This window comes from Mirounga leonina, unplaced genomic scaffold (genome assembly GCF_011800145.1).
Source record: "Mirounga leonina isolate KUSES-001 unplaced genomic scaffold, KU_Mleo_1.0 Mir_176, whole genome shotgun sequence".
NCBI lineage: Eukaryota > Metazoa > Chordata > Mammalia > Carnivora > Phocidae > Mirounga > Mirounga leonina.
The window spans coordinates 54,615,186-54,641,813 of record NW_023270454.1 but is presented as its reverse complement, the minus strand read 5'-3'; the positions used below and the strand labels follow the sequence as shown (position 1 = coordinate 54,641,813).

At 36.4% G+C, this 26,628-nt stretch overlaps 1 protein-coding gene across 1 annotated transcript in view; it reads right to left on the bottom strand.

Annotated features, from left to right (window-relative positions):
* Positions 1-3,214: 3,214 nt before the first annotated feature.
* The window catches only part of MFSD8 (major facilitator superfamily domain containing 8), a 39,487-nt gene continuing 16,073 nt past the window's right edge, over positions 3,215-26,628 (bottom strand). Inside the window, exons 4-12 of the mRNA XM_035023101.1 lie at positions 22,679-22,919; positions 21,705-21,818; positions 19,324-19,468; positions 18,544-18,599; positions 13,428-13,536; positions 10,793-10,927; positions 6,004-6,107; positions 5,668-5,915; positions 3,215-3,942 (exon numbers count right to left, since the gene is read on the bottom strand). Of these exons, the coding sequence (XP_034878992.1) occupies positions 3,736-3,942; positions 5,668-5,915; positions 6,004-6,107; positions 10,793-10,927; positions 13,428-13,536; positions 18,544-18,599; positions 19,324-19,468; positions 21,705-21,818; positions 22,679-22,919 (1,359 nt within the window). The 3' untranslated portion in view covers positions 3,215-3,735. The remainder of the gene's footprint in view (positions 3,943-5,667; positions 5,916-6,003; positions 6,108-10,792; positions 10,928-13,427; positions 13,537-18,543; positions 18,600-19,323; positions 19,469-21,704; positions 21,819-22,678; positions 22,920-26,628) is intronic.

Genomic DNA, 26,628 nt, shown 5'->3' with positions numbered 1-26,628 from the left:
TTTTCAGCAGTTTTTCATATCTTAAGGTCTCCTATCATCTTTTTCAATTTATAGTCCACTTGTCCCACTCAAGACCTTAACTAGGAATTTTTTCCTCAAACTTCATCTCCTTGCCCTGTCCTTAACGCCATGTCACTTCCTTATCTTCTTTTGTGCCAAGATGTGTGGTGGTATAATCCCCCAGAAAAGAAAGCACTCTTAAGAAAAAGTCATTTTTGCACGGTTATAGTTTATCTGAATTCTACCTGACATTGTAAATCTTGGGAAGTTGGGAAATTTTCTACGTCATTTTCTTGCATGGAAACAGTTTACTTTGTTAAGGTAGTAGCTCCAGTGAGTGGGCTTCAAATTACGTTTTTTCAAGTATTTCTGCTAATAGGAGTCACTGGTGTACATAACTGAATTTACCTCTAAAATGTGCAATTAACTGGTCTTGCAACTTTCTGGGCTATTTCCCCCACTATAACAGATTTAGTTGTTTGGAGTGTGGAGCCTAAAGACAGACTGTTAGACAAGTGTCTTGTCTGTACCTCTGTTCCTTTAGCTGTAAAATGGGACTCATAACAGTACCTTTGCTTTATAAGACAGCGGTGAAAATTAAACTGTATATTACACATTACCTGCAATATGGAAAGAATTCTATAAATGTGCGCTATTATTTTCATCATCACCATTATTGTTATTTCTATCATACACGCTATCTAAACCAAGGGTGGAGTTTACTCTTTAGGATTAGAAGTTACCTAAAAAATGTAAGACTGAGGAAAGAGCTGCAGAACATCAGGGAAGAGACAGCCCAGGACTCGACCAAACAGCCAGAAACCTGGCTATGGCTCTAATAAGTCTAACTGAAGCAGAGTCTGGCAATGGAAGGTGATGAGTAAAAACAATCTCTAAAATTTAATCAGGATGATTTCTGTCAGATTAAGCTTTCTAGTAGCACTAAAGAAGTTGGATGTAAGAGTAGGGCAAATTTCAAGAACAAAAAAGCCAAATAGTCTGATTTAAAAATGGGCAGAGGTGGGGTGCCTGGCTGGCTCAGTCCATAGAGCATGCGATTCTTGATCTCAGGATTGTGAGTTCGAGTCCTACACTGAGTGTAGAGCTTACTTAAAAAAAAAAAAAGATTAAAAACAAAATGGGCAGAGGATCTGAAAAGACATTTTTCCAAAGGACATACTTCCGGCCAGCAGGTACATGAAAGGCTGTTCCACATCACTAATCCTCAGGGAAATGCAAATGAAAACCACAATGAGGTATCACCTAACACCAGTGACAATGGCTAGTATGAAGAAAACAAGAAACAACAAGTATGGGTGAGGATGTGGAGAAAAGGGAACCCTTGTGCACTGTTGGTGGAAATGTAAATTGGTGCAGCCACTGTGGAACACAGAATGGAGGTTCCTCAAAAAATCAGGAACTACCATATGACGTGGCAATCCCTCTTCTGGGTATATATCCAAAGGAGATGAAGGCAGGATTTCAGAGATATCTGCACTCCCATGTTCATTGCAGCATTATTCCCAAAAGACAAAACAGGGAAACAACCTAGATGTCCATCAACGGAGGAATGGATAAGGAAGATGTGTGTACGTAGTGGAATATTATTTAGCCACGAGAAAGGAGATCCTTCCATTTGTGCAACATAGATGGACCTTGAGGTCATTAATGTCAAGTTAAATAAGTCAGACAGAGAGGGACAAATACTATATGATATCACTTCTATGTGAGAATGGGATGGTGGTTGACAGGGGCTGGGGGGTGGACGAAATGGAGAGATCTCTGTCAGAGAACTTCCTGTTATAAGATAAATACGTTCTGCGGATTTACTGTACAGCATGGTGGTCACAATTAATAATACTGTATTATATACTTAAAAGTTGCTAAGAGAGTATATCTTAAATGTTCTCACCACAAAAAAGAAATGATAATTATGTGATAGGACAGAGGTTTAGCTAATGCTATGGTGGTAATCATTTTGCTATATATAAGTTCATCAAATCAATGCATTGTACACCTTAAACTTACACAATGTTATATGTCAATTATATCCCAATAAAGCTGGAAAAACAAACAAAAGATACAGGGAGAAGATATCCCTCTACAGGCCAAGGAGAGAGACCTCAGAAGAAACCAACCCTGCTGACAACCTTCATCTCAGACTTCTAGCCTCCAGAACTGTGAGAAATAAATTTCTGTTGTTCAAGCCAAAAAAAAAGAAAAAAACCAAGAGTACAGCAAACTTAGTATAAAGTGCAGATTATAGAGTTTATTTACTTTGGGATTTTTTTTTAAGATTTTTTATTTTATTTTATTTTATTTATTTGACAGAGAGAGACAGCGAGAGACGGAACACAAGCAGGGGGAGTGGGAGAGGGAGAAGCAGGCTTCCCGCTGAGCAGGGAGCCCGATGCGGGGCTCGATTCCAGGACCCTGGGATCATGACCTGAGCTGAAGGCAGACTTAGCTTAATGACTGAGCCACCCAGGTGCCCCTTACTTTGAGATTTGAAAATAAAACTTAACATAGGAAACATCTGGAAAAATATTTAGAACTATTTTTGCATTTTTTGGTAATATTGATTATCCACATACATAATTCTATACTAGTTCTTCTTATCAGCATTCAACATATGTAGAGGTAGAAATGTATACATAGAGAGTGTGATTTAGCCAACTTCAAGTAAACTCAGTAAACTGTTAAGAGTAAAGCAATTTTACCTCAAATATTTATTTATTAGCTTAACTTGGTTGGGGCTGTCATGGCCCATGCAAATTTAAAATTCTGCAGTTCTGAATAGCTACACAGACAGTTTGAAAACTGTTGTGTCTTCCCTGTCACTACCGAGAGATGAGAAAAGTAAATAATTAAAGTTATAGTTTTCTCCAGAATTTAAGAGAATTGAAAAATGCCAATAATTTTAATAAACAGTTTGCTATTCAGTATACGTATATAGTAACACACTTGGCTTACGTTTCTAAAGTGAGTTATTAGTACTTGAAAGAAAACTGTAATTAGTCCTATTAAAGGTAGTGTAATTCACCTTGATCTCTTAATCCTCTTTATTGCTCAAATATTAGCATTATTTGTGCTTACCTATTAACTTAGGGGTTACTTAGTGAGATCCTGAACTAAAATAGGACAAAAGGTGTAGTATTAAAGATAATGACTTATAGAACGTCAGGTAGAACGGCAGGCTATGGTAAATAGAAAATTTAAGAGTCATGATTTTTATTTCATAGGAAATTTGATAATAGAAACTGCATTTTTTTAATAAATAAAAAGCAGGTATCTTCAAACAGAGGTACTTCTATTTAGGTAATTTCTATAATTTCATTTTTTTTGTTACAGGTAATTCATACAGAACTTTCCTTATGGTTTCATTGCATATTTTCTCATTATTTTAATGACACCTCTGCAGTCTGAGTTAAGAGTACAACTTCATATTTATAAACCATTGTCCATTCACTCATGAGTTCATGCAACCCCAAAAGAGATGTTATGATAGAATATTTTTTGAAATAAGGAAATTATGAACCAGAGTGTTTTTATATTATCTTACTATTCACAATTACACATTCAATTCCCTGTATTATTCAATATATGTTCTTGTTATTCAAAATATACAATATTAGCAGCCTGACTTTTGGAAACTGACTCATGGCAATGACCTAGCAGAGCCCTGAAAGAGGAAGTCCTATACAACAAGTACTTTCCATCACAGGGTTAGTTATGTTACTCTTGAATCCTTCCATGCCTTACAGAAAAAGCAACAAGTCTTTTGTAAACCACAACCAGGAGCAGGATGGCAAGTACCACTATTCCACACACAAGGCTGAATGCCCATCGTGGGCCCAAGGAAGTGTACAGTTGGCTGATGAACACAGGCCCAAGAATCCGTGCTGCGCTTCCAGAAGCTGTTAACCAGCCCATGTACACACCCTGTGGCAGGGAGGGGAGAAGGAGAAGCAGATTGATATTCAGGTTTAGTTATTTTAAAAATAAGGGTGATCCAAATAATAAGGATGATACTACTATTACCGAACTATGATAAACTCACAAGAATCACTTTCTCCATCTTTTATTTTTCAATTAAATATAAAATGCCTCTGTATAAATACAGCAAATAATGAACAGTAAACTTATTTGATTAGTCACTTTAAGAAAAATACAGTACTATAAAGGGACAAACAGTGTCTGCTGAAGCCCTGGAAACAATATAATTTATTAGTTACCATTTACAGCCAACATTTATTTTGTACTTACACTGTGCTAGGTGCTCTACATATATTGTTTGCAACATTCACAAATTTCTACAATTGGCATTATCCCCATTTAACAAATGTGGAAGCTGAAGCTCAGAAAATTCAAGGAACTTGTCCAAACTATTTGAAGGCATGGTTGGCTGACTTCACTGTACCACTTTCCACTACACCACAATGTCACTCTTCCGATAATCTACCCAAGAATGTACAGTGCAGCAATACTTTCAATATCCTCAAATTGAAAACAACCTATGGTAGATTGAGTAAATAAATTATGGTATATTTAATGTATGGAATGCTAATCAGTCGCTTAAAAGAATAAGGTCTTACATGGAGTAAGATCTTATAATGAGAACATCTATATGCACTGACATGGAAAGAGGGCTATGGCTATTGTAAAAAAATTCAAGATGGAAAAAAATTTATGTACATGAGATATATTCTGTGTTATCTTTTTCTAAAAAGGCATGAGTGTGCATATGCTTGAGTAGGTATTGAAAAATGCAAATGGAGTGAACAGGAGTAACTTTAGTGTGTTGAGGCTAAAGGAAGCCTTCATTTTCTGCTATACACACGTCAAACCGTTTGAATTTTGTTACAACTGTCATACGTTGCTTTTGTAATTTGCTTTTATTCTTCATTTTGAAAATTTGAAAATACAATTTTATACGTTAAAAAACTCAGAAAAGTTTTACCTACTATTATAGTTTAAAAACACAGTATTAAAAATTTTCTTTTCTCTTTGCCTTATTTCAGTAGAAACACTAATTTCTTTTTTTTTTTTAAGATTTTATTTATTTATTCATGAGAGACAGAGAGAGAGAGAGAGAGGCAGAGGGAGAAGCAGGCTCCCAAGGAGCAGAGAGCCCGATGCGGGACTCGATCCCAGGACGCTGGGATCGTGACCTGAGCCGAAGGCAGACGCTTAACCATCTGAGCCACCCAGGCGCCCGAAACACTAATTTCTGCCCTGAAAATGTAAAACTATCAGTGTAATTTTTAAGGAAGAAATTAATATTTTCACTTTGTGACCATTTAAACAATTTCTACTAAAAAGATGAGTCAGAAATAAAACTTGGGGGATGCCTGGGTCAGTAGGTTAAGTGTCCCAACTCTTGCTTTTGGCTTAGATCATGATCTCTGGGTTGTGAGATCGAGCCCTTCGTCAGGCTCCATGCTCAGCAGAGTCAGCTTGAGATTCTCTCCCTCTCCCTCCACCCCTCCCCTCACTCTGGTGCTCTCTCTCTAAAATAAAATAAATAAAATCATAAAAAAAGGGCTGAATATGATAAAAATCCACCAAGTCAGCTTGTATAAAAACAGAGAATGGTAGCAAAAAATGTGAGTGTTTACAACTGTATTTCATATAATTGCGATAGCAATATCAGGGTAACTAACTCACCTGAGGTTTTGGTCCCAGAATTTTTGAATATAATGTATAGGACATAACATTACAGGACGGATAGCCTATTCCAATTAGCACAGCTGATGTGAGGAACTGGGCCAGATGGATCATGGGGGTGTAGAAGCACCAGGCTTGTTCAACTGGGCAACCAGTTGGTCCTTCACTGTGATCTTCTCTTGGAGATTTCCAAAGAGTAATAATAATTTCCCCAAATGTGGTATTAGGAATTGAATTATTATGTAAATCTGTTGAAACAAAATTAGTACAGCGCATTACTTGCTCATTTTAGATGAATAACAGGGGCTAACATTATAGAATTGTGTATGGCTATACCTTCCCACTGTATTTTGGGAAACTGATTTCCCCAAGGTAACAAGATAAAGAAGCCAACCCATACAACGATGAATCCTCCCAGTAGAATAGCACGCTCGCCAATCCTGTTAAAGAACAGAAACTCTGTAATTTAAAAATAAAACAGTATTACATAGTTTCATTACTTCTATATTTTAAAAATTATGATATAATATCTTGATCCTTTTAGTCATATACCAACTAATATGAATGTTAAACATAATTTTCCACTAAAAAGAACCAACTGATTTCAGATCTAGAACAGAAAATGTGTAAGATGAGCCTGGAAGGGGGCACCTGGGTGGCTCAGTCGTTAAGCATCTGCCTTCGGCTCAGGTCATGATCCCAGGGTCCTGGGATCGAGCCCTACATCAGGCTCCCTCCTCGGCGGGAAGCCTGTTCCTCTCTCTCCCACTCCCCCTGCTTGTGTTCCTGCTCTCGCTGTCTCTCTCTAATAAATAAATAAAATCTTAAAAAAAAAAAAAAAAAGATGAGCCTGGAGGGGCACCTGGGTGGCTCAGTCAGTTAAGCTTCTGCCTTCAGATCAGGTCCAGGATCTCAGTGTCCTGAAATCAAGCCCCAAGATGGGCTCCCAGCTCTACAGGGAGTCTGCTTCTCCCTCTGGCCCTTCCCTGCTCCTGCTCTCTCTCAAATAAATAAAAAAATCTTGAAAAAAAAAAAAAGATGAGTCTGGATATTTTTTCATACCAGAGAATATAGATGCTAGCAGTGACTCCTAGGTACTCCTAGTACCTAGATAAAGGTACTCTGAGCCAATTTGAAGATGCTGGCCAAAAACACAACAGTGTGAACACCAAAAATAATAGTAATGACAATGGATTAAAACACATAAAAATGTTATAATCTATGAATTCATATTATATTAAAATAAAATACTCTTGGGGCACCTGGGTGGCTCAGTTGTTAAGCGTCTGCCTTCGGCTTGGGTCATGATCCCAGGGTCCTGGGATCGAGCCCCACATGGGGCTCCCTGCTCAGCGGGAAGCCTGCTTCTCCCTCTCCCACTCCCCCTGCTTGTGTTCCCTCTCTCGCTGTGTCTCTCTCTGTCAAATAAATAAATAAAATCTTAAAAAAAAAAAAGATACTTAAAAAAATAAAATAAAATAAAATACTCTTGGTTACTTTTAAGGGATGTTAGGAAGCCATCTCATTATTTAAAAAATCAGTTAATAAAAGGAAATAGGGCGCCTGGGTGGCTCAGTTGGTTAAGCGACTGCCTTCGGCTCAGGTCATGATCCTGGAGTCCCGAGATCGAGTCCCACATCAGGCTCCCTGCTCAGCAGGGAGTCTGCTTCTCCCTCTGACCCTCCTCCCTCTCATGCTCTCTGTCTCTCATTCTCTCTCTCGCAAAAAAAAAAAAAAAATTTAAAAGGAAATAGTCATCTTGTCTTTCTTATACAAACTGTACCTCAAGATAACCAAATAATTGGTGATGGGAAGGTTCTCTTTAAAGAAAATATTCCAGGGCGCCTGGGTGGCTCAGTTGGTTGGGCGACTGCCTTCGGCTCAGGTCATGATCCTGGAGTCCTGGGATCGAGTCCCGCGTCGGGCTCCCTGCTCAGCGGGGAGTCTGCTTCTCTCTCTGACCCTCCCCCCTCTCATGCTCTCTATCTCATTCTCTCTCTCAAATAAATAAATAAAATCTTTAAAAAAAAAAAAAAAGAAAATATTCTAAAAAGTTAAATAAAGACATGAGAGAATTAAAAACCAGCATTGTGCAATGATCTATTAATAAATTATTGAATCTAGGAATGCTCAATAGTCACTAACAGTGTAAAAAGAGAAAAACAAAATGTAGTATTTCTCGTGATGTAAGCACATAATACTACCTGTAAAGTATATTCTTGCCAAAAAATTGAACTCAAATTTCATCAAGCTTCTAGATCTAAGGACCAATTTTTGAGAAATATAGTAAACACAGGAAAATGTTAAAAAAACAAAAAACACCACAGGGATTCAATCAGTGAGATCCAAAATGTGAGAAGCTATTAAAGCATACATCCTGGTTTCTTCAATTTGGAAGGGAAAAAAAGAGAAAGATGGAAAATGTATAGATTAAGAGACTTAAGAAACTTAAGAGTCTGAGTCAAGTAAGTTGTGAAACAAAACAAATTTTAAAAACTATTGCAACAGTAGAGAAAATCTGAATACTGCCTGGATATATAGAAATCACTTAATTTTTAAATTTATTTTTGTTATTTATTTTTTAAAGATTTATTTATTTATTTGAGAGAGAGAGAGAAAGAGACCACACATGTGCATGTACTGGGGGGAGGGGCAGAGGAAGACAAACTCAGGCAGGCTCCCTACTGAGCCTGCAGCCGAGGCAGGGCTCTATTTCACAACTCTGAGATCATGACCTGAGCCGAAATCAAGAGTCAGTTGCTTAACCGACCAAGCCACCCAGGCGCCCCCACGGTTAAGTTTTTTAGATGTGAGAACATTAACTTTTAGAGACACATACTGAAATATTATGGAAGACATGAAATGATATCCGGGATCGGCCTCAAAATAATCCAGGTATAGGGGATAGGAGTGTGGAGTCGGTAGAGGTATAGATGAATCACAATTATCCAAGGATTGGTAATTGTTGGAGTTGGGTAATGGATATTAGAAATTCAGTACATGATGCTCTCTATTCCCTTGTATATGTTAGAAATTTTCCATAATAAAAGTGAAATATACAGGGCGCCTGGGTGGCTCAGATGGTTAAGCGTCTGCCTTCGGCTCAGGTCATGATCCCAGAGTCCTGGGATCGAGCCCCACATGGGGCTCCCTGCTTAGCAGGGAGCCTGCTTCTGCCTCTCTCTCTCTCTCTCTCTCCCTGTCTCATGAATAAATAAATAAAATCTAAAAAAAAAAAAAAAAAAAGTGAAATATACAAACAAGACCAAAGACTTCCTAAAACAAAAGAAACAAACCCAAACACTTCACATCACCCTCAGAATACCTATAAGGCATCACATCTTTCTAACCAAATGTTCTCCCATTTGCCATTTCTTTCATTCTGCTCTGGTCAAACTTGCCTTCCTGCTTCTTTCTAACCCTGCCGCTCTCTCCCAACCCTGCCCTTGCTACTCTTTATTCTCTTCCTTTCCCCGTTTTTCTTCATAGTACTTACACTACCTGACTTCATATTTTTGTTTATTGGTTTTCCGACCCAATAGAATACAAGCTCTTTGAAGGTATGGAATTGGGCAATCTGTAAGAATGCCTATCAGCAGGACTGCTCTACTCTATGATGCATTTATTATTATTTAATTTTGAATATAAATCTATGTCTATGTTTGTATCTGTATCTTGGCCCCTCTATTTGGCTCTATAAGCATAGGAATCTTCATAGTATCTCCCATTGCACCTAACCCTACACATTGACTCATGATTTGTTAATTGATTTTAGAACTTTATAAAGTTCTAAAGTATTATTTTTTTTAAAGATTTTTAAAATGTATTTATTTGAGAGAAAGAGTGAGAGAGAGAGCATGAGCAGGGGCAGGAGAGGGAGATGCAGTCTCCATCCCAGTACCCCAGGATCATGGCCTGAGCAGAAGGCAGACGCTTAACTGACTGAGCCAGCCCAGGCGTCCCTAAAGTTCTAAAGTATTATTAAAGCATTTTAGGAATAACTAAATTGTTAGAATTGTCTAAACTCATCAACTAATGTCCCATCTCAGACTATATGAATGAACTTAATTTACAAGCGCTTTCCCCAAAGTGTGTTCATTGCATTTGTAGTTTTACAAAATGCTTCTTTAAAACAATGTTCTTAGGGCGCCTGGGTGGCTCAGTTGGTTAAGTGTCTGCCTTCAGCTCAGGTTGAGATCCTGGGATCCTGGGATCATCCCAGTAGCAGGCTCCCTACTCAGCAGGGGGTCTGCTTCTCCTCCTCCCTGTGCTCCTGCTCTCTCTCTCTCTCACAAATAAATAAAAATTTTTTTTTAAATTTAAAAAAAGAAAACAATGGTCTGTGGTCAAAGTTACAAGTAACTTTGAGAAATGCTACATACTGTCTTTGTCATTATGGTAATATTATATATATGTCCTGAAGATTTGGAAGTTTTAGAGTAAAGAAGTTTGGTAATTTTAACCAGAATTTTCCAGACTTAACCATTAATTCTTTTCTGTTGCACAACATATATTACCATATAGCAGAATAAAGTTTTATAAAATACACTTTTAGAAATACTTAAAAAAACCATAATATACAAAAGATATGTTAGAAGAAATTAATTCTTGTTCTCTCTCTCAAATAAATAAATAAAAATCTTAAAAAAAAAAGGGGGGGGGCACCTGGGTGGCTCAGCCAGTTAAGCGTCTGCCTTCGGCTCAGGTCATGATCCTAGGGTCCTGGGATTGGGCTCCGCATGGGGCTCCCTACTCAGTGGGGAGTCTGCTTCTCTCTCTGCCCTTCACTCTGCTTGTGCTCTCCTCGCTCACTCTCTCTCTCTCTCAAATAAATAAATATCTTTAAAATAAAAAAAAAGAAATTAATTCACTTTGCAAAGTATCTTGCTTTACCAAAGAATATATCATATGGTATAGAAATATCATGCTCCCTTAATAAACTTTAAATCTGTTTGTAAACATTCAAGGACTAAAAGTAATACATAATTAGAGAAAAAATTTCAGTTATTTTACTAACACACTTGCGTATGTTGTTAGCTCTGTTTCATGTTTCACTTTAAAAAAAAGACTTTTTTAAAAGTCTACTTTAAAATGCACTGAAACAAAACCAAAGACACATACTTACTTCTTGGAAAGTAATTTAATCCCCATGAAAATAATAACCGCCTCAACTCCAAGAGCAGCAAGTATTATTCCATCATATAATACAGCTTGTTCTCTAGTCCAGGCATACATATCCATTGTTAATGGAGTAACGATTCTAAGAAAAACAAAAAAATTATTCTTATTTTATTTAAATCATAGTCATTATAAATATGAAATAGAAGCTTTAATAATGATATTGATACATTCAAGAATTTGCATCCCTTTTAACAAGGACACCAGCTCTACATAAAAAAAAAACCAAAAACACATTTTAAGCACATTTTGTTGTTACATGCACAAGCTACTAAGTTTGACTGTATTTTTATTTACTAGTATTTATTTTTAATTATATAAGTAATATATCCACATTGCAAAAAGTCTGAAGGACAGGAAAAGAAACAAACCAACCGTAATTCTTACCATTCTAACTAACTAGTCATGGTTAAACTGGTTTAAATTGGTTTCTTTTTAATTTAATTGAAATAAGTACTAACATGATAATGTTACTATTATTAAGTGATGAGAAACTTGTTGGATTTTCTTTCTTCCTCAGTCTCTTTCATCCCTATTTCTGAATGTATTTCTTTCCCTACTTTTTTTTTTTTTAAGATTTTATTTATTTGAGAAAGAGTGAGCGAGAGAGAGAAGGAGCAGGGGGAGGGGCAGAGGGAGAGGGAGAAGCAGACTCCTCTCTGAGCAGGGAGCCCGACGTGGGGCTTGATCCCCGGACCCCGGGATCATGACCTGAGCTGAAGGCAGACAGTTAACTGACTGAGCCACCCAGGTGCACCTCTTTCCCTACTTCTGAATGTTGTTCTTCTTTTATATGACTGTCTCCTTCCTTGCCAAGCTTCTTTTCCTGCTCGCTATCTCCTCTATTAACTGGTTACAAAATGGAATTGAAATACATTTAAGATATTCATTCTTTTTTTTTTTTTTAAAGATTTTATTTATTTGATCGAGGAAGACACAGCGAGAGAGGGAACACAAGCAGGGGGAATGGGAGAGGGAGAAGCAGGCCTCCCGCGAAGCAGGGAGCCCAATGCAGGGCCTGATCTCAGGACCCTGGGACCATGACCGGAGCCGAAGGCAGACACTTAACAACTGAGCCACTCAGGCGTCCCTAAGATATTCATTCTTAAAAAAAAAAAAAGAACATCACCATTTTTAATTTTAAAATCAGAGGAGCTGATGAGGAAAATGGTTTGGTAGTTTCTCAGTAAGTTAAACACAGAATTCCATATCATTCAGCAAATCCACCTCTGGGTATATAAGCAAAAGAACTGAAAGCAGGGACTCAAACAGATACCTGTACACCAATGTTCATCATGGCAACATAGTGTTATTCACAAGTGCCAAAAGTAACCCAAATGTCCATTGATAGATGAGTGGATAAATGAAACTGGTATATACACACAATGGAATATTATTTAGCCATAAAGGTATGAAATCCAGATACATGCTATAACATGGATGAACCTTAAAAACATCTTGCTAAGTGAAAATAAGCAAGACACAAAGGACAAAAGGAAATTTGTTGTATGATTCCATTTATTTGTGGTACCTAGATTGGGCAAACTCATAGAGAAAGTATAAAAAAGGCTATACCAGGGGCTGGGTGAGGGGGAATGGGGACTTACTGTTTAATGGGTGTAGAACTTCTGTTTAGAATGATGAAAAGATTCTGGAAATGGATAGGGGTTATGGTTGTACAACATATGTGAATATACTTAATGCCACTGAATTGTACAATTAAAAATAGTTAAAATGGTACATTTTATGTTATGTATATTTTACCACAGTTTTTAAAAATGCCCCCAAATCAGATGAACTGAAACTTTCACATACCTCAGTAATTTTAAAAATAAAAAAGTCAAGCAAATCTACATGTACTGGCACAAAAATGTTACAATTATTGACAAAGGAATAAACCAAATTTTCAAATGATGTCCATATTCTATGTTGATTTAATACACACACTACACACACACACAACACTACTTACAGTTGTATAAAAAAAAATTTGAAAAATTAATACTAAAGTATTAGCAGGGGTTACTTCCAGGGAAAGAAAAGGATGTGGAGATATAGTTGTAGTCTTTAGAATATTTATACCAAGAATGTACTATTTTTATAATATAATGGAAAGGCATTTTAAAAATAAAAAAGCTGTATGATAGCTAAAGGTCAACAAAACCTATAAAGGCAGAGATTTTGTAATATGCTAGTTTTTTTCAGGATCAGAGCTTAAATAGAGTTAACATTGCCAGGCTGAACCCCATACATGTAAATAGAGAGTTATATAGCTTAAAGTTAATTAAATCATGGCACTAAAGTTTTAGAACTATATTAAATATATATCTAACACTCAGAAAAAGAAAAGAAAGACTAGTGAAACAGATTCCTTTATAAGGAAAATAAAGTAGTAAGATTACAGAGAATTAACTATATTCAGGTTAAAAGCATAAAATTTATATATACTTTTTATATCATGACAAAAAATATGCCTTACAGTAGTAAAGTTTTTGAGAACATCGATATAACTGATTAATGTTACATTAAGAAATACAGGTTATTTACATAATATGATTTGATGAAGACAGAATAAAACTTACGTTTCAAAAAGGGCAAAGATAAATAGAACCACGAAAAACAGAACATTGGTGGCCACAACAGCAACTTGATCAATATTTCCTTGGGGAACCTGAACTTCATCTGTACTTGCTATAATAAACAGGAGAAAAATTATATTACTTAAACATCTAATTTTTCTTATGACACTAAAATAATGTAGAAATTATATGTAGCAATTCTATGAGTAAACATTTGAAATCACTTTTAGGCTCAAAGCAGTTTAAAAGTAACAATTTACATGACAGAAGTAATTTTTAATTTTTTTTTTTGAAGATTTTATTTATTTATTTGAGAGAGAGCACAAACAGGAGGAGCTGCAGAGGGAGAGGGAGAAGCCAACTCCCTGCTGAGCAGGAAGCCCGACGTGGGGCTTGACCCACGACCCCGAGATCATGACCTGAGCCGAAGGCAGACGCTTAACCAACTGAGCCACCCAGGTGCCCCAACAGAAATAATTTTTATTTTATTTATTTATTTATTTATTTATTTTTAAAGATTTTATTTATTTATTTGAGAGAGAGAATGAGATAGAGCATGAGAGGGGGGAGGGTCAGAGGGAGAAGCAGACTCCCTGCCGAGCAGGGAGCCCGATGCGGGACTCGATCCCGGGACTACAGGATCACGACCTGAGCCGAAGGCAGTCGCTTAACCAACTGAGCCACCCAGGCACCCCAGAAATAATTTTTAAATGGCATTTTAAAATAAAGTGAATTTTCTTCCCAGGAACTATACTTTAATTCTGTTATCCCTCTCCCTCTGCCTCTCCCCCTGCTCGTGCACTCTCTCTTTCTTGCTCTCAATAAATGAATAAAATCTTCAAAAAAAAAAATAAATTTCCATTGCAAGTTTTTTCCCTATTTCACCTAAATCTTAAATTTATGAGGATTTCAATGAAGACCTCAAATAGTTTATTAAATCAGTTAGTTCTGTGATTCACTTCAATGGATATATATTTTGAATTTCAATGCTATGTGAAATTAGTATTAGTAAATATCCTTATATTATTACCACAATTTCTTAAAGTCCTTATGTTATTATTTATATTTTCATAAAGAAATATATTTTGCAAATAACCACCAAGTTTTGATGGTGGTTTTATAAATTAGGAGGGCAAAGTGAGTGTACTGACTTACCTTGAACTATGTAGTTAAGCTGCACACTCAGTATTCGCTATTCCTGATATAATTGAGAAGTGCGAAGCCATATAATCTACTTATATACATCTGTCATGCTATTTTATAATTTACCTACTTATTCAGAGTAAACCAGGCAAGTAATTCAAGAACGTGTTCATTTTATGCTGTCTTTAAGCGTATGTATAGCAGCGGGGGGGGGGGGGGGGGGGCGCTACTTCCCTCAGATACAGTAAGTTTCTCCTAACTGTTTTCATAATAGTGCTCGCCTTTGTATCTCAGGATTCTGGACGCTGGTCCTTGTGGGCCTTGTATTATTTTGGATAGACCTCCCTGATTTTCAATCACCATCTAGAAGCCAGTCTTTACACCTTTGAATCAAAAAGCAACACTGCCCCAAGTCAGACTGGAGTTTGCTTCACATGTGGTTAGTTTCCTGTGGCCTCCACCCACTACTGGCTTCAGGGGGAAAGCTCAGAAATGTTGCATTCTAGACTGTGAGGCTTGACTGGGTATCCAAATTATCAGAATTTTTAAGAAAAGAATACATTCATATATTGATTCGAAGATGATGTAATTAGAAATTATAATCTATCCAATAATATTTTTAATAATAGGGAAAAAGCAGACACATTTTATTTAAATATTTACTGAAATTTAAAAATGACTTTTTTTTTTTTTTAAAGATTTTATTTATTTATTAGAGAGCGAGCGAGAGAGAAACAGCATGAGAGAGGAGAGGGTCAGAGGGAGAAGCAGGCTCCCCGCTGAGCAGGGAGCCCGATGTGGGACTCGATCCCAGGACCCTGGGATCATGGCCTGAGCCGAAGGCAGTCGCTTAACCAACTGAGCCACCCAGGCCCCCTAAAAATGACTTTTGTTTTGGAAATCATTTTGAAGTACCGAGAATTCTTAAGAAAGAAAATAAATCTGGTCTTTCTAAACTCTCGTTTGTGCTTTAGGGCCGTGCTGTGCAACAGAACTCTGACATGGTGGAAGTGTTCTTTCCCTGTGTTGTCTAATACAGTTAGCCACTAGCCACATGCACCCATAATTAAACACTTGAAATGCTGCTAGTGTGCCTGAGGAATTTCTTAAATGTAATCTAATTTCAATTTAAATAGCCAAATGTGGCTGGTGGCTACCATATTGGACAGTGTGGTTCATAGACCAGCAGCATCAGCTCCCATGACAGCTTATTATAATTGTAGATTCTCAGAATATCACTAGGTTTGCTAGATTTAGTAAATAAAAATACAGGATACCCAGTTAAGCTTGAATTTGTGATAAACAATAACTTTAAGTATTTTCTCTGTAATATTTGAAATTTAAGTATAAGAGGGGCTCCAGGGTGGCTCAGTCATTAAGTGTCTGCCTTCGGCTCAGGTCATGATCCTGGGGTCCTGGGATCAAGCCCCGCATCGGGCTCCCTGCTCTGCGGGGAGCCTGCTTCTCCCTCTCCCACTTGCCCGCTTGTGTTCCCTCTCTCGCTTTGTCTTTCTCTGTCAAATAAATAAATAAAATCTTAAAAAAAAAAAAAAAAGCTCCAGTGGTGGTTAGCATTTTTTAACAATAAAGTATTCTTAAATTAAGGTCTGTACAGGGGCGCCTGGGTGGCTCAGCTGTTAAGCGTCTGCCTTCAGCTCAGGTCATGATCCCAGGGTCCTGGGATTGAGCCCCGCATCGGGCTCCCTGCTCAGTGGGAAGCCTGCTTCTCCCTCTCCCACTCCCCCTGCTTGTGTTCCCTCTCTCGCCGTGCCTCTCTCTGTCAAATAAATAAAAAATAAAATCTTTAAAAAAAAAATTAAGTGTAAGAATGTTCCATGAAATATTTGAGGCATATTTATACTAAAAGATTATTTATAAAAATAATAAATAGTAAATAAAATAAAAGATTATTTGTTGCTTATCTGAAATCTAAATTTAACTGGCTGGGACACATTTACACTAAAAAATTATTCAAATTCAACTGGGCATCCTGTGTTTTATCTGGCAACCCTAATTAGACCTCTCCCCAGGCCTACTGATTCAGAACTGGCATTTTAACAAAGTTTCCAGGTGCTTTCTAAGCATGTTAAAGTCAGTGAAGCACTGATCTATATTGTTATCCCCTTCTAACTTCTCAAAGATTTCGCTTTGGTGTATCTTCCTTTTCTCAGCACCTTATACTCACCCTCTTCAAATTGTTCATTCCTTTTACCTGATAGGTCCTTTAAGTTAGCACGCTATTTTTCACGTTTTAAGCAAAGTGGCTTATACCCCCTGCTGGCACTCCCTCACCATTCTTTCTTTCTTTTCCTTTTCTTTCCTTTTTTATTCTGAAAACTTTCAGATATATATTCAGCCCCTATATTGCCACACTTAACTCATCTACCCCTTCCTTTCCTTTTTTCTCTCACTCTCTCTTTGTTGCTGTAGTGTTTTTCACTGGCTTACTCTGAAATTTGAATCTCTAGCTTTGATCTCGACTGCCAAAATTACAAATGCCTCCAGCATTTTTGAGTTTTTCTAGTGTAGCAGTATATTTAGCTTGATCCAAACTGAAATCATTTTCTCTGTTCAGCCAATGTCCCTTCCTAAATTCTTGTTCTCTCCCATTCTTTCATTTATCTAGACTCAAAACCTGACAGACATCTTCAACAACTCCCTCTATTCCTTAATATGCCCTATTCAATCTGTCGAGAATCTTGATTTTTTTTTTCCTCCAAAAACTCACATCTATCCCTTCTCCATTCTTAGCTGCTGCCCTAGTTCAGGCCTTCACACATCTGGATTAGTCTCACATGGAATCTATTGTTACACTTCTCCTTTTTTCAAAAACTTACTAATGCTCCTCACCACTCTGCTCTCCACCCTACTACTTTTAACTTTACCTTCCACTAGTTTTGTTGTGAAAATTAAATAAAATTGCTATAAAAGTACCCGGTAAAATAACACTATGTCTTTTTCACAACTTTACAAACTCCTTAAAGGCAAGAACTGAGTTGCAATCTTTTGCACAGAGGGGGACACTCCACAAGGAGGAAAAAATTAGTACTTAAATAGTGGTTTATTTAGTAAAATATACCTACTGACCAGACTGGGTACCTACTTCTGAGTCAGAGAAAGATCTAAGGGATGAAAATGTATGTTTGTAGAGTATACCAAAAGAATAAAAATACACAAGAGAAACCTATTCCCATGATTAAGGGAGGAAAGAAATGCTTGAGACAAAGACACATTTGGTAGAAAAGTTACTGAAATCCTTCCAAAGAACTGCAGGGTCTTAGGACATTGGCTCTTTACGAACAAGATGAAGTGATTTTTAGCAATGGTTTTAGCCTTGCCAATCACGAACACCAAATAACTGATCTGGGCATGCCTTTTATTTTTTTAATTTTTAAAAATTAAAAAAAAATTTTTTTTTAAAGATTTTCTTTACTTATTTTAGAGAGAGAGAAAGAGATTGAGAGAACGAGTGGGAGGAGCGGCAGATGGAGAAGCAGACTACCTTGGAGCAGGGATCCCTACTCAGGACTCGATCCCAGGACCCTGGGATCATGACCCAAACCGAAGGCAGACGCTTACCCGACTGAGCCACCCAGGAGCTCCTGGTCATGCCTTTTTAAAAAATAATCAATTTAGGAGCGCCTGGGTGGCTCAGCCAGTTGAGCGTCTGCCTTCAGCTCAGGTCATGATCCCAAGGTCCTGGGGTTGAGCCCCACTTTGGGCTCCCTCCTCAGTGGGGAGCCTACTTCTCCCTCTCCCTCTGCTGCTCCCCCTGCTTGTGCTCTCTCTCTCAAATAAATAAATAAAATCTTAAAAAAATTATAATCAATTTAGGTAACTTTCAGTTTTGAAGGTCCTCCCCAGTCACCCACTGTACTGTCCTCAGAAGCAAAATCAAGTAAATATCAGACAGACAGAATCATCAGAAACACTTTGATAATGTTCTAGTAATTTAGTCAAACAGGTTAAATAGTACCTTCTTCAAAATTAACATTTTTACACTGTCGTCCTGAGTCATCCACACGATGTTCTCTTAAATAGAAAAACATAAGTATTGTATCCATGAAAAACTTAGTATAATAGATAAATGACTTAAATTTATTAGTAGCCTTCTATTTTTGCACATTCTGATATGGTTTCTTTTACTGATTTCTGAGTAATGAAATTATTACCAGTGAGATATAACCAACAAAATGTAAAAGATACAAGTTACAATTCTTATTATATTATACTATAAAATGAAAAATAATATTCAATTCATTCAAAAGCACACATGATCTACCTTAATAAATATTTGACATTTTCCAGTGATTTTAAACATTTGTTGTAAATGTTTTTGGGCCTTTGGATAAAGTACTCCAAAGAAATATAAAGTAACAAAACTTTTGTAGTTTTATAAAATTTCTTCTAATAAATAAAAGATATGAGAGATATAAGTAACTTTTGTATTTAAGATTGATACCAATCATTAATCTACTTAAAATGTTGCTTTCATGCTGTTCCCCCACTTAGAAACCTATAGTTAGTAAATCAAGATCAAACCTTGAGTCTTCAAAGACTTTATTCTCATTTATTGGATTATCCATTATTTCAGTTATGAGTATTATATTCATTAGCTGATCAAAAAAACATGAACACAACTATAGACATCAAAAGCCAAACAAGGCCTTTACAGGAATAATTATCTTCCAATAATGATAATGCTTATTTAATTTCACAATCTACAAAGGTAGTTTTATCATTTCTATCTAATTACCTTAATAGAATAAGGATCAGAATAATATTTAAAACTCCCAGGAATGCTCCAAGTAAAACTGGTGCTGTGTACATGTTTATCTGTAGTTTAATGGTATCCCATGTCACGCCTTTTTCTCCAATGAGAGCAAAACAAGTCTGAAAAACTTAATGAAATAAAATGTATACAGATGAATTATTAAGTGGGAGGCACAAGCTAAAAAAATGTGAAAGACATTTACCATGAGATTGGAAGCAACATTATGGAATCATCCATCTACATCATGCATCTCAATAGAGTCAAGAAAGTTAGTTCAAGGGAAGGGGGCAAAATGTTACTTTTTCTGTATAAAGCAGAGATATTCATACAGTACATAAAAGAAACACAACTGACCTGTGGTATTAGGAAAAAGTGTCTAAAAAGGCTCCGTAGGGGGACAGTAATAAGAAAAGTTTGAGAAACACTGATGAATATATACTCACAAAGTATTATATCTAAAGTAACTTGTCAGTATCTTCCTTTTTAAAAAATATCTCCACAGGAAATCTAAATTATCCAGTTTCTTCTATAAATAAATCATGATTTAATTTAAGAAACAGAATGTCACATTTTAAATCAATATTTCAAATTATCACTGTGTATATGGTATTTAAATTATATGTTTTTTTAAAATTTGGATCTATGGCAAAAATCAGATTGGAAGAGTACTGGTTTGCTTTCCTGATGTAGATTCTATATCTGGCTCTTCCAGTAATTTACATGTAACCTTAAGGTAAGGGTGAAGTAAGACACTATATATAAAACACTTAGAACAGTCTCTGGCACATAGTAAGCATTCAATAAATGCTAGTGCTGTTAATGTGGCTACTACAGGAAAGGTCATCTAATCTTTTTCAGGCCTATATTTATGCATCTATATATAATACAAAATATTTAAATGAGCTAATCTTTAAAATACTTTTCTTTTTCTTTTTGATTATTTCTTTTATTCTAAGGTTGAAAATGTGGCAAATCAATGAACAAGGTGATATAAATTTTAGTGCTAATCTTTTTTTTTCTAATGTCCTGTCTGCCTTTATACTAGCAGGTACTGTCTCTGAACCTCAGTTTTCTTGGCTCTAAAATGCTATGAGATTTATTACATGCTTTTATCTCATTTATTTTATTTTGTTTTATGATTATTTAACCCTTAAAATACTTCTTAAGTGGTCAAAATATTTACTGAGAACCTAAGTCTATACCAGGTACTGTGCCAGATACTGAGGTAGAAAAAGACCCAGACTATGTCCTCATATATTTTATAACATGCAGTTGGTCCAATTATTCTACATTTGTGCTTATTATATTTTACTCCAGAATACTAAACTGAAACATTAGATTTTGGTGAAAGATAAATTAGATTCTCTTTTTTAGAGCTTTTTCTTAGCTATCTAAAAGGAAGTAATGGAGGGGTGCCTGTGTGGCTCAGTCGTTAAGCGTCTGCCTTCAGCTCAGGTCATGATCCCAGGGTCCTGGGATCGAGCCCCGCATCGGGCTCTCTGCTCAGTGGGAAGCCTGCTTCTCCTTCTCCCACTCCCCCTTCTTGTGTTCCCTCTCTCACTGTCTCTCTCTCTCTGTCAAATAAATAAATAAAATCTTAAAAAAAAAAAAGAGTTATAAAAGGAAGTAATGGAAACAGGGGTGAGGGTGGGATATTAATGATGAAGTAAACTGAGCTGGATTCAAAGTGATGATATTCGTAACTGCAGTATTCAAAGCATGAGCCAATTATATGGTTTTTTAATATCTTTCTAAGCATAAAAATTACTAATTTATCTAATCAGCAAAAAATTACTTGCCTTGGGGAAGTATTAAATCTCATTAATAATGTTTTACACTCAAAGTTCAAATGAAGTTTTGGAAGAAAAATGGTCTTTAAACAGTCTTTTAAAAATTCTTTCATTTTCTTCAACCTTAGAAAAGTCTGAAAGGCATGGGCAAAGAGCAAAAGGGTTAAGAACCTCCTATAACTTTCCTCAAATCCTCAGTCAAAAGAATTTTGTTTCTAATAAACAGGGAAAAAAAGCAAACTATTATGGAGATGTCAAGCTAAATGATTATTTCACAGAACATATACTCAGGAGTCAGAGTTAGGTTTAAACCTCATATTTCCCATTTGCTATCTGGCTGACCTTGAATAATTTACTTAGATTCTCTATGCTTTGGTGTCCTAATCTGTAAAATGGGACTAATACCATTTACTTTAGAGGACATTTGTTAACACATATAAAGAGCCTAGCCTCCTGTTGGATCAAAAAATACTAGTTTCCTTTCAGCTATGAGGTTTTACACTTGGATTCCATTTAACATTTGAACCTCAAAAGTTTTCCCAGTTTAAGTAATGACAAGTGAAAAATACCTACCTGGACCTAGAATAAAACCTAATGCTTGACATGCGCTAGTGTTTGCCATGGAACTTGTTCTTTCCTGGAGGGAAGTAGCACCAGCAATATATGATCTAATAACTGCCACATTTCCTAAAAAAAGATACAATAATTCAAAGTAAAAGAAAATATCCTTCAGTTTATAAAATTCAACTTAATTAGGCTTTATATAGAACAAAAATCACTGCTTCCTCTTTATGATCACACCAAGCATGTACATTGAGAAAATGCTATCAATTAATGGAAAATATTGCTTTCAGTAACATGAAAACACAGTTAAAGATCTGAATGAATGAAAAAAAGGCATTACAGAAATGTTAAACTTTTTTTCTTCATTAAATATGGAGAAAGCACATTAAATATGGAGTGAATGGCATACTAGTGATTGTTACAACTATTTTTAAAAGATGTCACAAACTCTGCATGCTTAGGACCCATAATATAAGAAACAGAAAAAGAAATCCACTATGAATTTGACTGAAAAAAAATTTATTGAAAAAAATGTCCTTGAGTTCTTATTATGGCAAGAGACTCTGTAAGGGGCCACAGAATATTTTAGGAAGTCATAAATTGTCTCTAATTATAAAAAGTTTACTATCTGGTTGGTGATAAAGATGAAAACAGTGCAAAACAGGATATAAGCAAGTGCCACAGACAAGCTAGAGAAAGGAAAGATCTGTTAAGGGGTAGTTACCTAAGAAAGCTTTATGGAAGATGTGGAACTTGAACTGAATCTTGAAGGATGAAGAATGATGGGAACAGAATCAAGAAACTATAGGTAATGGGAACATTATGAGGAAAGGCAAAATGATAGGAAAGATATTTGTCTATTTGCAATGAGAGATCTATATGTAAGATATGAGATTATAAGGAGGTGACACCAGGTGATAGAGGGCCATAAATGTCAGGGTGAATGTGAATCTGACACAGCCGAACATATACATAAATATTACCTGCTCCAAATCCCACCAATCCACGAGCAACCAACATGTAGTATTTATTATGAGAAGCTGGAACGTGGACATACGCATAGAGGCAGTTAGCCGCAACCGAAATGAAGATGGAGACAATAAGAGGTTCTTTTCTTGGTCTATAATTAGACCATAAACCAAATATAGGTGAAGCTACCATTTGGCCAAGACTAAATGAAGCAATAACCCAGCCCAAAAAACTTGCATCAGCTGTCTGATCAATCTGCAGAAAAAAGTACAATGCTTTAAGAATTGTTATCCAAGAAAAAGTTTAAAACTTAGATAAATTTTTTCAGACCATGTAATATTTCCTATTTAAAGAAATAAAAGCAATAATTCTAACATACAAGTTTTGTAACACAATTACTTATAGTAAGGGATTCAAACTTCTTTTTTTTTTTTTTTAATTTTTTATTTATTTGCGAGAGAGAGAATGAGAGACAGAGAGCATGAGAGGGAAGAGGGCAGAGGGAGAAGCAGACTCCCTGCCGAGCAGGGAGCCCGATGCGGGACTCGATCCCGGGACTCCAGGATCATGACCTGAGCCGAAGGCAGTCGCTTAACGGACTGAGCCACCGAGGCGCCCAAGGGATTCAAACTTCTGACATTACAATTAAATGTGCTACCAATTCACTACACACTAGGAAAAATGCTTGGGAAGCTTCATCTTTTAGAATGATTATGGGAATTTCTGGTTCATAAAAATCTTGTTAAAAAATAATCACATTATATATATATATATAAAACAGTAACATCATAAAATAATATGCCATTCTTTAATTAGTATAAATTTAAATATAATTGGTGGCGCATGGGTGGCTCAGCTAGTTGAGCATCTGCCTTCAGCTCAGGTCATGATCTCAGGGTCCTGGGATTGAGCCCGGCATCAGGCTCCCCGCTCAGCAGGGAGTCTGTTTCTCCCTCTCCCTCTGCCCCTCCATCCTGCTCATGCTCTCTCTGTCTCTCTCTCTCTGTCTCTCTCTCTCAAATAAATAAATAAAATCTTTTTAAAAAATAATGTAAATATAATTGTTTAGACTTATGGTACTCCATAAGCTAAATAGCCATTAGCACAGTAAATGTATTTTTTAAAAAACTGGGCACAATAGTCAAATGCTTAAAGAAGAGAATAAAAACACAAAAGTTGAAAGAGAATTCTCTCATTAAACCTATTACTAATTCTTCCATTCAACACAGACAACTTAGGATTCTACCACTGAAAGAGGGTTTATATATCATGATGAATATTGTGGAGAGAACCAAATGATTAAATTCAGAAAATGAAATACTTTAAAAAAATAGAAAATTTTAGCTCACAAAAGGGACTATGGAATAAATTAACAGATTTTTAAAAAATATATGATAGACTATATAATAATTAGGAAAAATCAGAACCATTAGGAAACAAGATTAAACATACTCAGGTTAAGTGATAGAACAATTTAAGGAAAACCATGGCTGTGTCTTTTCTAAAGATATTTTTAAATAATTTAAAACCGAAATATTTGGGTACATTTTCTTGTGGGGATGAGAAAAAAGAGTGAATACATATAATGATACACAATATTAAAGTTCTAGCCTTAAAAATATCTCTTATTTTAGGCACTCTGGTTTTTATTTTCTACCCACATTACCTTTAGTACCTTTGATCTATCAAAATATAAAATAACCAGGTCATAAAAAATTTTAAATTAATTTTCAAAAAAGCAATAAAAACTCAATTTAATGATAAATGTGGTTTGAAAGCAAAAGGATGCAAGTGTCTTCTCAGGGTATCAATTGATTATAGTCAATTATCCATCTCATGGACAGAAGCTGACTCTCAGGGATGGCTCTAACAATATGAATAATATTTGCTCGAGACCAATGGAAACTTTATTTATTTTTTTAGAGATTTTATTAATTTATTTGACAGAGAGAGACACAGTGAGAGAGGGAACACAAGCAGGGAGAGTGGGAGAGGAAGAAGCAGGCTTTCCGCCGAGCAGGGAGGCTGATGCGGGGCTTGATCCTAGGACCCCAGGATCATGACCTGAGCCGAAGGCAGACACTTAACAACTGAGCCACACAGATGCCCAGAAACTTTTATTTTAGTTGGCTACTATTCTTTACAGTGATTGGAAAACTAGAATCTGCTAGAATTCTGTTAGAATTGCAACAGGAAATAAAATGGTTTGGGAGATATAGGTTCTACACTATAACAGAAGGTGTCACTTTAGTAATTGAACTGTTATCTGTGCTCTCTCTCTTACAGTAATAACAGCATCTTATTTCTGGTCCTCTGGCCACCTCTGGTGATCTCTATCATACTGTTTTCAAAATAAAATCCAAACAGCTTATTATGAAAAACTCACTCACAAGTTGGCCACTGTCTCTCCTCTCTAAACTCCTCTCTCTGCATGTACCCTTCCTCCAATTCTAACTTCCAGCCACACAGAACTGTATGAAGTTTCCAAAATGAGCCAAGTTCTTTGCCTCCAGGCCTTTGCGCTGGTTTCTCTACTGCCCCCTTCTACCAGCAATGCCTCCCCAACCTCCAACTCCCTGGCCCCCACCTTTTCTTTAGGAAACTAACTTCTGCAGACCTTCAAAACGCAGCTCCAGTGTAACTGATTTTGGAAAGTCTTCCAGAATTTAAGTTTGGATTAGAAACATCTCCCTAACAGCCCATGTCTGTCTGCCTCTCTCTCTCTTTCTCTCCCTCTCTCTCTCACAAACACACCCATACTTTTTTTTTTAAAAGATTTTATTTATTATTTAGAGAGAGCAAGAGAGCAGGGGGAGCAGTAGAGGGAGAGGGAGAGAGAGAATCTCAAGCTGACTCCGCACTGAGCACAGAGCCCCACACAGGGCTTGACCCCATGACCCTGAGATCATGACCTGAGCTGAAATCAAGAGCCAGTTGCTTAACCAACTGAGCCAGCCAGACACACCATACCCAAACTTTTAGACTTTTAGACTTTTACGGATGTATAGTATATGGTAATAATCTGTAATTAACTTGTTTGGTTTTGTACACTTCAGTGAAAGCTGGATCTATATCTTCTCTAACCAAAACCCTCCCCAAACTCCAAAGTACATGGTATTGAATTTCAAAACATTATTCTCTAAACATGTTAATAATACTGACAAAGTCAAAGTTCTAGAAATCTTCATGCTTTGCTACAGGAATTAAGACACGAATATGGATGTTCCAAGCCTCTTTATGTATAGATAATTGCTTATTAATTCAATTAATAGTCACTTAGTCCCTCTCTGTGACAAAACCTGTGCTAGGCAATAGGGAGAGAAAGACAAGTTAATACAGAGTTTCCAAACTGGGTTTCATCATCAAGGAGTTTCCAAACCAGGCTTTACTTATCTGGTATTTGAGTAGCTGGTGGTGGGGGGTGGGGGAGTGGGGGGTGAAAATCACATGTTTCAATTTCTTATCTGTCAAATAAGGATAACTTCACAGAGTTGTCAAAAGAATTATTTGAGCCAATACCTGTGTAGTGCTTAGGGCAATGTCAGCATATATATGCACTCAATGAATGTTACCTATACTGTATAAAAACTAGTATTTCTTAGTACTTTGTTTTACTAATATGTCAATTTTATTATTATATTTTAATATAATTCATGCATGAGTATTCCCACTATCTTCCTGGCCCTGTAAGATAACCTATTCTTCCAATTCAAAATCTAGGTTTAAGAATATAAATCTTCCTGGAAATTTATCTCACTTCTGGGCAACAAAGCCTAAGGAATCACTTGCCTGATGGCTATCTATCAGCCAGAGCCAGAAAGAAGTACAATTCAGAGGTTCACACCAGTGCCAAATTCCTTTCAGACAAATAATTTACTGTTTTGTTTTGTTTTCTCGGTTTTTTTTTTGGGGGGGGTCTAGCTTTTTATCTTTCTTATAGATCTTTTAAGCTAATATTTGTCAA